General features: G+C 38.4%; 1 protein-coding gene across 2 annotated transcripts in view; it reads right to left on the bottom strand.

Annotated features, from left to right (window-relative positions):
* Positions 1-6782, bottom strand: part of TBC1D7 (TBC1 domain family member 7) — a 1434943-nt gene extending 1428161 nt beyond the window's left edge. For both annotated transcript variants that reach the window (XM_044064902.1, XM_044064903.1), the window contains exon 1: positions 6626-6782. In XM_044064902.1, coding sequence (XP_043920837.1) covers positions 6626-6739 — 114 coding nt within the window. In that variant the 5' untranslated portion in view covers positions 6740-6782. The remainder of the gene's footprint in view (positions 1-6625) is intronic.
* Between the last annotated feature and the right edge of the window lie 5996 nt (positions 6783-12778).

Below are 12778 nucleotides of genomic sequence, written 5' to 3'. Positions count from 1 at the left end.
AAAACTTGTCTGACAAGTATAGGAATCATGGGCACTGTCAAGATGCTGGCCACATAAGCTGGTTATGAAACCCAACGCATCACACATACTGCCTGGCAGCTCATGGAATGGTAGCCCTTTCCATTTCATTACCACTGCCACTGTGATCTAGATGGCACCCAAATAACAACATGGGTACAATCACACCAAGATCCTCAGGAAACAATGCCATCCTGCTGAAGGCGTACATAGTACTGGATTGGCCATGAGATGATATCAGGAAAGAGACTGGTCCCACGTGCCAAAAGTATTTTGAGAACCTTAATTTAGTATCCTTTATGTAGAAGCCTGTGAGATACTGGGTATGTACCCACTTGGTCTCTGGAAGGTCCCCATAGCAAGTACAATATCATCTACATATACCTGGATACCCATTGGTATAGAAGGCCACACATTCCCCCAGTCCCCTTCTGTAGGTCATCCAAACTCAAAGTCCATACAACATTTTTTTGTCCACTCTAAATCTATCCAAAACTTTATGATAAGCAAAGTTAAGATGGGTCAGCCTTTGCCCATATCTTCTTTTGGCCTTCAGGTCCTTCTAACTGTACCTGGTTTTGACAAGACTTAGACAAGAACCTGACAAAAGAAAACAGCTAAACTAGCAGCACACAAACATCTCCACACATTGCAAAGCACACGAAAAAGCATCACTTTGTTTTTTGTAAGCTGTATGTACTGTACACAGTGCTGATGCACATCTAAGAGACAGCCTATGACTCACACAAAGGTGAGAAAGGCTAATTTACACAAGTCAGATTTTTCACATACTCCTCACTTATGTCCCATTGCAACTTTAACTGCATTCTTCTTTCTCAGATTACCTGAAATTGCTGTGGGTAAGCACAGCTAATGTTTTTGAATCGCACCTTAGCTGCACTTAGAGTATATAGAGCCAGAGTAAATTTCCACCACACCAAAATCAAACAACTATGAATACGGCACCTTAAATATACCTTAAAGACATTATGTTGTGCTTCAAACAAAAACTGGACAAAGGACTGCATAAAGCAAAAGCTTAAATTCTGAGAATAAAAAAAAAACTAATTGTAAGTCAGCCTACCACTAAGATTGTTAGACTTTGGCAGGTATCAAACTACAGTACACAGTTTTAGTCAGGCAGCATACTCAACATTTTAAAATCACAATACAAGTAGCAGTGATGCATACATCTCACTCCTACAAAGCATAATACTGACTTAATCCATCATATCCCCAAAAGACTATTCGTATTCTTCTATGTTAGCAGTAATTTATCACTTTCACACCACAAAGTGAAGAAATAATGAAACAAACACAGATAATCATTTGCATCTGCCAAGCAATTCTTAAGAAAACATTTTTAACCTTTTGAGCAATGTTCTTCTGTTCAACTATTGACTTAGAATCTTCATTCCTGGTTTCTTCGGGCTTCAGCTGTTTAGAAGAAGGTAAAAATAACAAAAAGCATTAGTTTCCATAAAATAAAAGGAACATTTTCAAAGAACAATAACAGAAGGCATTTTAAAAAAGTAAAAACTAAGAAAAATGAGTCAATGCAGTATGCAAATAAGCATAATTGCCCTTTACTGAAAGTGCAACTTGTGAGAAAAATGCTTTCATCTGGCACTACTAACAGACCATTTTATTCACCAGGAGTTTGAACCTCATCTTTTGCTTGGGTATCCTAAACTCTGGCTTTTACTTTTGAACATGAAGGCTTGTTCGGATTTACATGAAAACTGCTGGTCTATTCTCACTGGCTTCAATTATGTTAAATGTGCATAAGTTCACATATTAACTACATGCACTTTTGAATAATTGAGTGCAAGATGAAAGTGTCAACTATGGTAAAGGGCAATACGCAAGTTTGCGGAGGCAAAACCGACTTGCGTTTCTCTCATGGTAACTCCTTTCTTTATTTTCAAATGTAACAGTCCCACTGTATTTTTATTTGAACCCATTAACTTAAAATGAGTAATACAACTTCAGTCTGTCATTTACTGCTTTGTCAATTTCAGCTCTTAAATTATCTGTAGCTGCAACCAAAAGAATAAGTAAGGCTGCAATGGTCCAATGGGCAGACATAAGGGAAAAAAAAAAAACAGAAAAAGTTGCACTGTAGTTTAAAACAAAGTTACAAACAAAACTGCCTAATCTTTTCAGCTTTTAGAGTAGAGTACTGCAGCCCTTTGTTTATGGCACTGAAAAGTTGCCCATTTCAGACTACTCCAAAATACTGAAAGGAAGCCCTTTTTGCCCATTTCAAAGTATCAATGTACCAAATATAAAACTCAACATTCTATATCACAACATGACATTTTCCATTAGGGTTCCTTATAAGCCTGGTATAATCTATTTAAAAAAATAGATAAAACACTCTCCTTTTCCACCTTCTCATCTCACAGCTACTCTAACCCATCTAATCTTTCGAAAGCTAAATCCAGTCTCTCTTTACATGCATCACAGTATCTCACACCCCTTTTAGTTCCTTCTCTCTACTTTCCTCCTCCTTTTTTTCTGAAAATATTAGTTGTTGTTGTATCTTTTGGCTTTTCCCGGTTAGGGGTCGCCACAGCGGAACTCCGGTCCGCTAATGATTGGCAGTAGATTTTTACATACCGACTTGCCAGGCCTGACGCACAACCTTCAACGAAGGTACGCCCATTCACGCATGTCTCCACACAGAAGACGCTTTAGCTGAGAATCGAACAGGATGTCTTACTGTGAGGTGACAACGCTACCGCAGCACCACCACCACATTCTGGAAATAACTTTTGATTTAGGTTACTTTTTTTATAGGGTCTAATATTTAGTGCAATTTTCCTTGTTTATCAAATTGCACTGGTTACAGTCTCTTGTGATGAGCTTGAAACAGCCCATATGATCAGTGTTATACCTCAGATTACAAAGAATGAATGAGCAAACAAATCGATCTATACATGAAATTGCAAGTCTAATCAGTGAAAAATGTTATGTACAGACAGCCATTTGCTCAATTATACTGACAGAAAATGGAATCATCATAATTTGGTCAAGTTTAAATACATTCCAAGATTTTATTTTATTTTATTTTTTTTTATTTATTTTACATTTGTTAACCGGGCTAGTCCAACTGGATACAATTCCATTTTCAGTGGAGGCCAGAGGAGAAAAGCTCCACTATCTACATACATGATAAAAAAAACTTTAAATACAAAATATATGTTGGTTTTAAGTTAAAAAAGTCGAAATACATAAAGTAAAAGACAGTAATAAAGATTGAAAGAACTTACAAAAAAAGGGGGCTAGAGAGACAAGGAAGTGGTTAAAGTACAGATATGTGAGAGAAAGGGAGAGAAGAATTAAATTTCCAAAGCAGTTGTCAGGAGTGTAATGAGAGAAGAACAGATATTTATTTAAGGTAGTCCTATAATGGGTTAAAAGGGGAAAAGTAATTAAGTGAAGAATTAGATAAGGGAGTAAGTGTAATGTATATGGGAGATGGATAGGAAGTCAAATTGGAGGTAGTTTAACTGGGAGTGATGCAAGAGCAAAGCCAGTGGTTAGAAAGGAAGAGTTTCAGTTTGGTCTTAAATTGTGTAGTGGAAGTCTGATCTGTAAGGTCTGTAGGAAGTTGGTTCCAGATTTTACCAACAGAGTTGGAAAAAATAGAATCTCCTGCTGTATTCTTTGATAGAGATGTTTTAATCATAATTTTATTGGAAGAGCGTAGGGCTTTTAAGTTGTTGTATGGTTTTATAAGGGTGGAGAGCATGGGTATGTTTTCAGGGTAGTAAAGGGCTTTGTGGGCAATTGTAAGCTGATAGTACTGAATTAGGTGGGGTAACTCCAGCCATCCTAGGTTGGAGAGGTTCAGACAGTGATGTGTTTTATATGGAGAAGCAGTGGCAAATCTAGCAATGTTGTTGTAGGTTGTTGTGAGCTTATTAATGTTATGCTTACATAGATTAGTATAAATAGGGGAAGCATACAGTAAGGTGGAGATAAGATGTGTTCTTGCTATGGTAGATCTAGCTTCCGTGGTTAGGAAAGATCTGATTCTATAGAGTGAGCCTAGCTTTCTATTAGTTGCTTTAATGCTGGAGTTGATGTGAAAATCAAATTTTAGTAGGTTGTCAATGGTAACACCCAATAGTTTGGTTGTTTGGTCAGGTGATATAAGGGTGCCATTGTTAGATGTAATTGTGAGATTAATAGAGGGAGACAGGTGTGTAGGTAAGAAAAGGAGAAGTTTAGTTTTCTTGGGGTTTAAGAGAAGACAGTGATTAGAGAACCATTGTTCAATAGTAGTAAATGTCTTTTGGGTAAGGTAATGAAGGTTGGCTTGGTTTGTGGCAGAGCAAATGATGGTGGTGTCGTCAGCATACTGAATGCAAGTAGTTAAGGGCGTGGCAAGATGCAAATCATTGATAAATACTGAAAATAAAAGAGGACCTAGGATGGAGCCTTGAGGGACCCCTAAAGTGGTGGGGAGGAGTTCAGAGATTGTTGTTCCATAGAACAGCTTGTCTCCTGTTTTGAAGATAGGAAGTGAACCAAGTAAGGGCAGGTTTATCAAGAGAAAGCAATTTTAATCGATGTAGAAGGAGTTGGTGATTCACCATATCAAAGGCTTTAGACAGGTCTACAAAGAATGCTGACGATAGAAGATTGTTATTACGGTTGTTATTAATGGAGTCAGTAAATTACAATAAGGCTGTAGTGGTACTATGGTAAGGACGAAAGCCGTGTTGACAGTTAGCTAGGAGATTGTTAGAAAGGAGGTGATTTAGTAACTGTTTATGGATGCATTTCTCCATTATTTTGCAATTGGAGATAGCAGTGCTATAGGGCTGCAGTTAGAGTATTCAAATGAATCGCCACCTTTGAAGAGGGGGATGATGTGTGAGATTTTCCAGAGGGAAGGTATGGTACTTTCCGTTATGGTTCTATTTATTAGTATAGAGATTGGGTAGGCAATTGCTTTGGCACCTAGCTGGAGATATTCAGCTGGGAGATTGTCAGCTGAGGGGGTGGAAGCTTTAAGCTTAAGAAGTAAATTTAGAATATAGGAGGTAGGTATGGGTTTTAGCTGCATAAGTGGAGGGGTGATGTTTGGGCTACCTAATAAAGAGGGGTTGGGGGTTTGTTGGTTGGCTAGGTTAAGTATAGTAGATGTAAAGAAGTTATTAAAAGCATTAGCTGTTTGTAAGGGAGAGTCAGGGCAGGAACCAATAGGATTGGGAGTTTCAGTTTTTCCAGGGGAAAGAAGAGTGTTAATAGATCTCCAAAATTTGTGGGGATTTTGGTGGGAGGATTGCTGTAGGTGGGTGTAATAGTTCTTTTTGTCTTTTATGATAGCTAGTTTTGTCATGTTTCTTTTTTGTTTGTAGTTAAGGTGATCAATGGGGTCTTTGGAGGTTCTCCACTGAGACCAGGCTTTATTCCTATTCAGGATGAACTGTTTTGTATAGGTTGTAAGCCAACGAGCAGTATTATATTTCATGCGAATAGAACGGATGGGAGCATGTTCATCTAATATAGTAAGAAAGGTTTTATTAAAGTGGTTAACAGCATCGTCAATTGGGAGATTTTTTAGAGGGGACCAGTTAACCAGGCTAAGGTCATTTTGAAACAGTTGAGGGTCAAAGTGTTTTTTGCTACGAGATAAACGAATTAGGGGTGGTGATTTGAGGTGAGTTTTATGCCTTATGATGTATGTGAGAGAGTGGTCACTTAGGTCATCTGGTAGGGTACCTGTTGAATACTTTTGATGGGGACTGTTTATCAGGATCCAGTCAAGTATGGAATCTTTGTTATTGCTCTTGTTTGTTCTGGTTGTGGAGTTAATGGTTTGTTGGAATCCATGCAGGTTGATAAGGGTGGATGGATTTGTTAGGTTACAAGCATTCCAGTCAATATTGAAGTCTCCTAGCAGTATGGTTTCTTGTGGAAGATTAGTAGAAAACCAGTTAAGCAGGTTTTCTAATATGGGGGGGTTGTTGCCAGGGTTAAGATAGGTGCAGATAATATTAATGGTTTTTTGTGGGTTAATGGAGAGTTTAGAAATAATAAGTTCAGTGTTAGTGTCATATGGAGGGGTGTGGGCTGATTTGTTTACATCCAGTCCAGATTTGAAGAGAATGGCTACACCACCACCTTTTATTAAGACGGTCTTGTCTAAGGATGTTGTAGCCAGGGGATAATTTCATTGTCTTTTATTGAAGGTTTGAGCCATGTTTCGTAAGACAGAGAATATCAAATTGTTGGACTAAGTAGGGTGAAGAGCTGGAAGTTTATTGCAAATGCTACGGATGTTAAGATGAGCTATTGTAAGAGATTTAGGAGGTTTAGAATCTGGTGTAGGAGTAGTTTTAATTTTAGGGACTGTTGTTGGGGTTTTTGGGCCTGGGTTGGGGTGGATGTCCCCATCAAGTAAATGGAAGCAATGGATGAGGTGAGTTAGTTGTGAAGGCTTAAAGAGGTGCAAGTATTTTGTGTGTCTAAGAATAAGGTATTTGATATGTGAGAACCAACCAAATTGTTCACCTTCGGTCTCACCAATAAGCGTTTGCTGCCCAAAAGTCGAATGAAATGCTGGACAAAGTCAGTAATCCACGGTAGCAAGAGGATCGTCCTTGAGGAGAATTTCCAGTGATTTTTTCTCTTCAACACCACGAAATCCCATTTTCTCATAATATGCCGATCTGAAGTTTCTTTGTGGGTCATCAGCAGCCATGCCTTTCTCGTCTTTTTCGGGTATTGAGGTGGGTCACATGCAGAGATTTGTGAGAGACGATGATATTTTGAGTCAAGATATGTGTTGTAATATGTTAGACTAAGATGAGTTGTGAGTTTAGATGGGGGGATAGTTAGTGTGTGCTTGTGTGGAATATCAATATTAGAATGAAATGGTTGTTCATACCTGGTTATAAGGTAGGTGGAAGAAAGAAAAGTTAGAAGAGTTAGAAGTAGTAGAGGAAGGTGAGTAGAGTACATGTTAAGAATGCAAATTGACAATGTTAGATAGGGAAGTTAACAATTAGAGGGGGTGTGAGTGTGAGGGGAGGGAAGTATGTTCTGATAGGTTGCAGAATGCTGTGGGTGTGGTTATGTGGGAATAAATGTAGAGGTGCTAGGGGCGGGTGGGATTTGGGGCAGGGAGGGAGTGAGCCCGGAGGGCGAACGGAGCGGGAAGACACAGGAGAGTGGAGATCAGCAGGAAACAATCAGAGAAAGGGAAGGACAAACAGGTAAGTCAGTAGTATAATGTAGGAAAGGTACCTACTAGTAGGTAAGATAGGTAAGGTAGATAAAGATAGAAGTGAAGTGGAGGTAAAAAACTATGGAGGGGGGAATATGCAGGCTGTTGGAAGTGCAGGAGGGGTGCTCAACCCGAGATATACAACTATAGTAAGACTGGTCAAGCAAGGAATTGTAACATACTTAAAATCACAAAGTGAGTCGTTGCCACTTGAAAATACAATATTTGGGCTCAAGTATGAGGTTCTTCTATTCCCAGAATGGTGGTAGGCAGGAGGGAGGCTTTGCTTAAGTTACACAGTAGACCACTCTGTTAAAGATAATGAGGGAGAAAGATAGTGAGTGAATAGAGCTTAGAAGTTGGAAACACATGTAGTAACAGTTAATAACCTTATTTAAAAACAACAGTATCACTGCAATAGTAGGTGAAAAATATTAAACATTGGAGACAGTAAACAATAAAAGTACTTTAGAATTAACAGTACTGTGCATTAGGAGGTATATCATAATACAGGAATTAACACATGCTACAGGATAAACATTAGAGTATAGCGTCCATGAGAAATGTGCCTTATGGAGGTGAGCTACTCAAAGTGTATGCCGTTAGTGGAAAATGGCATCCCCAGTTGGTAGGTAATCCTTTATGGGAAGCAACCTATAAGTAAAATTAGGTCACGTATATGTAGGGGCTGAGAAATTATGGAGCTCAACTCACTTAAGTGATGTTGAGATAGGAATCCCTTGCCGCCACGCTGACTCTACACAGGCGATAAAATCCGGCGTACCCAGTAAATGAATTCCCACTATTAGGTGAAGAGACTCAATTAAGTGATGTTAGGGTAGGAATCCCTTGCCCCCACGCTGACTCTACACAGGCGAAAAAGTCTGTAGTCGCCAGTAAATAAATTCGCACTGTTAGGTGAAGAGACAGCATTAACAATTAGGGGTTCAGCGATTGAGCAGGTCAATGCGCTGTATCAAGATGCGAAAGAATTAGTAAGTCCTCGCGGTCACGCTAAAAGGACAATAAACTACTGACTCTTTAGCGACCCTGAAGTAGGTGCAATGGTGTCTCAGGCTGGGGTGAAGCCTTTGAGAGGCGCTACACTCTTGGTGAAAGACGCCAAGGGTTTGTACGCGTGCTTTAACGCTACAGCAGAGCAACGAAAGTAGTACAGGACAGAAAAAAATATTGTAGAATCACATAAAATAGAACATTAGACTAGTAGTAGGGGATATTATGCAAGGCAGTACAAATATAGCATAATATAACAATTCACAAAGAACTTATAGTTTCTTCCAGTAGGATGCAACAATACAAGTATTGCAGTAAGTACGCCACAGGTCAGGTGAATACGCTAGTCTAAATTGGTAAATCTAACCCCTTAGTAACTGCTCACGGAACCATGGAAGTATTGCGAACTAGTGTACTTGCGATTTAGTGGAAAATAAATATTTTAGTCATTTCTCAAAGGCAGTAGCGAGACTAATAAAATGCCGTATTAGGTAAATTCAAGTAGCATACATACTTTAAGGTAGAGCTGTGAACGCTAACATTAGCGGTAGCCAGTACATACACTCTCTCCTACATAAAGTAATCAAAAACATCTGTTGCATTGATAGACATAAAACAAGCTTTCAAAGATATAACATATACATAAAGCTTTCAGTGTAGATAGTCGACAAGACTGCCAGGTAAACAACAACTGAAAAGTGGCGCAAAATGCAGGAAGTAGCTAAAGATACAAATGCATTCATGTACTCACTGTCACGGGATAAGCATCTATCTCCAGACATCCAACAGCAAACAATACCAGGGGAAGAAAGATGGCATGAGAAGGGCAGGGGTTGTATTTATAAGGTAATAGGTAGATACGTGGTAAGGAGAAGAGGGAGTGATCCTAAAAGTAAGCCATGGGGAGGAGTTTGCGAGCTAGTGAGTGTCTCATTACAGGATAGTAGAATAGCGATAGGGATAGGAAAGGTGAAAGGAGGTAGAAGTAAAGGCGTAGTAGAAGCTAGTAAGTGGTGTGAGGTAGTGAAATGAGAGTTCAGAGATGGACACAGCCAAGAAGCGCAAAGGAATACAGAGGGTATAGTAAGAGTTAGAGGAGGTAGAGTAAACACTATAGGCGGTAGGAAGGACAGATAGGCTAAAGGAGGGAAATGAAGGACGGGAAGGAAAGACACAGGAGAGTGGAGATCAGCAGGAAACAATCAGAGAAAGGGAAGGACAAACAGGTAAGTCAGTAGTATAATATAGGAAAGGTACCTACTAGTAGGTAAGATAGGTAAGGTAGATAAAGATAGAAGTGAAGTGGAGGTAAAAAACTATGGAGGGGGGAATATGCAGGCTGTTGGAAGTGCAGGAGGGGTGCTCAACCCGAGATATACAACTATAGTAAGACTGGTCAAGCAAGGAATTGTAACATACTTAAAATCACAAAGTGAGTCGTTGCCACTTGAAAATACAATATTTGGGCTCAAGTATGAGGTTCTTCTATTCCCAGAATGGTGGTAGGCAGGAGGGAGGCTTTGCTTAAGTTACACAGTAGACCACTTTAAAATCACAAAGTGAGTCGTTGCCACTTGAAAATACAATATTTGGGCTCAAGTATGAGGTTCTTCTATTCCCAGAATGGTGGTAGGCAGGAGGAGGCTTTGCTTAAGTTACACAGTAGACCACTTTAAAATCACAAAGTGAGTCGTTGCCACTTGAAAATACAATATTTGGGCTCAAGTATGAGGTTCTTCTATTCCCAGAATGGTGGTAGGCAGGAGGGAGGCTTTGCTTAAGTTACACAGTAGACCACTTTAAAATCACAAAGTGAGTCGTTGCCACTTGAAAATACAATATTTGGGCTCAAGTATGAGGTTCTTCTATTCCCAGAATGGTGGTAGGCAGGAGGGAGGCTTTGCTTAAGTTACACAGTAGACCACTTTAAAATCACAAAGTGAGTCGCTGCCACTTGAAAATACATTATTTGGGCTCAAGCATGAGGTTCTTCTATTCCCAGAATGGTGGTAGGCAGGAGGGAGGCTTTGCTTAAGTTACACAGTAGACCACTTTAAAATCACAAAGTGAGTCGTTGCCACTTGAAAATACAATATTTGGGCTCAAGTATGAGGTTCTTCTATTCCCAGAATGGTGGTAGGCAGGAGGGAGGCTTTGCTTAAGTTACACAGTAGACCACTTTAAAATCACAAAGTGAGTCGTTGCCACTTGAAAATACAATATTTGGGCTCAAGTATGAGGTTCTTCTTTTCCCAGAATGGTGGTAGGCAGGAGGGAGGCTTTGCTTAAGTTACACAGTAGACCACTTGTCACGGGATAAGCATCTATCTCCAGACATCCAACAGCAAACAATACCAGGGGAAGAAAGATGTTAATATTTGCCTCTTTGACCTACTTTCAATTCAATGTCTTCTTTCTTCTTCCAAGATGGCAAGAATGCAGGAGTGATAGATACAAAGCTAGAAATGCTGAAGGCACAGGATACAGTATTGGGTTTTAACATAGCTTTTCAGTTTATGTGGAAAATAAAGACAGTACCTATGGAGTAGCAAAATGATGGCAGCTCCTATTTAAAAAAAGGAAAGTGTGCTTCAATAATAAAAGGATAGCACTCCTCAGTCCAAGTCACAAAGCTTACACCTTCTTAAAATGAGGACGCCTTTTAAAAAACTACTGACAAAACAAAAGCAATGTGAATTCCATCCTAGCTTTGTAAAACAAAAATGACTGTCCCTGTGGGAATATTGGAGAGATTGTGGAAGTTCACCAGAGTCTACATGTGGTTTGACCACCACAGAATACTTTTAACACCAAATACTTTGGGTGGTGTACCATAGTGCAGTGTTCCAGGGTCACTTGTCTGCAATTCGCTCCTTCTTCCAGATCATACCCGCACATCCACTGTCTTAAATCAAATACATTCAATGAGAGAGAGTAACTCAGTCATAAATCTAAAAACATCAAAACCAGCTTAGCAGTAGAAACAAAGAACCAAAGAAAATCTGCTAACCACAACAGCCCATTAAAACAAAATGAAAACTTCCGTTTTAATACATTAATAACTTTTATTGTTAAAACAAAGAATAAATTAAGTGCTCATACTCACAGATTAGGACTTAATCAGAATTGAGCATCCACAGATAAATAAATCTTTAAATAATACAAACTAGCATATCATATCCCGACTAACCAGTCAAAGTTAAAAACTAATTAATCATTTGTATAAGTCCTTAAATTGACAGGGATTAGGAAAAAAAACAAGAAATAAGTCTTACCAGGAACCTTAAAGGGAATCAATACCGTTGAGATTAAAAATCAAAATCATTCCTGTGCATAAATACAAACTTAATCCCATAATAAAATGGCAATATAAAATGTTAACAATACATAGATCCTAAAAAAATTAATTTAATAAAGGACTACTAGAAAGTAAAAAAATAGTAGAAAAATACACAGAATTAAATAAAATTTCAGAAACTTGAAAAACTTATAATTTAGCAGCTCTCATCTTTAAGGCACTGGTAATCAAGATATTATCATTCAACCCAGGTGGTTTATCAGCATTTAACCTTAACTGCCACTGCAATTCCCTATATTCAACAATAGTTTCCCATGGACCACCACGTAGCTTAATAGAGACCTGTTCTAAAATAGCACGGTTAAAACTATTACAAATCAGGAATGACCCGACATGTTTATAAAGGGCATAAGTGTTGTTATACTTTGTAATATCATAGAAATACTCTTAGATCCTTTTATTTAATTACCTTTCAGTTTTCCTGAAATAAAAGGCATCACATTCAACTTGTACACCAATACTGACTATGCCTTTGAACATGAAGTTATCATTTTTAGCCAACATGACGTTAATCTCATGTATCCTGACAATATTCCCTACCTGGTTATGATCACATTGGTTACGAAGTCCACATTTGCTAATATAATACCCGGACATCATGAACATCCCTGAATTAGATACATTCTTTTTCTTGCTTTCAAAACTATTTTTCATATTGTAACCTCTTTTATAAACTATTTGTGGAGACCTAAGGAGCCTAAAATGTCCTTATCAAAAGTAAAAATGCCCCCAGCTCTTTTTAATAAAGTTTCATAATATTAAAACAATCGTGAAAATACTTTAAAACAGCTGAATTAAAAGATCTATTATTGGTTGCAGCAGTATCTACCACATTTTCGTTAATATTCATGAGGTTGTCACCAAGCAAAAACTTATCTACCATGACTACGCATCTTAATGTCAGATTTCAACTCATTAACCAATTTGTGAGGGTAACCTCTCTCTTACAACATATTAGATAAAAGATCACGATGGGTCTCGAATTCTAAGTCATCTGACACCATTCTAGCTAGTTTCATAAACTCTCCATTCACCAAACCTCTTTTCTAATGGAGGGGATGACCACTACTGAAATGCAGATAAAGGTTAAGAAAGGTAGGCTTCCTATAAATATTAGATGAAAATCCCTGATATTATATTTA

Source organism: Protopterus annectens, chromosome 3.part0 (genome assembly GCF_019279795.1).
Source record: "Protopterus annectens isolate FY-2018-M chromosome 3.part0, PAN1.0, whole genome shotgun sequence".
Taxonomy (NCBI): Eukaryota; Metazoa; Chordata; order Ceratodontiformes; family Protopteridae; genus Protopterus; species Protopterus annectens.
This window is presented reverse-complemented; position numbering and strand designations above follow the sequence as displayed.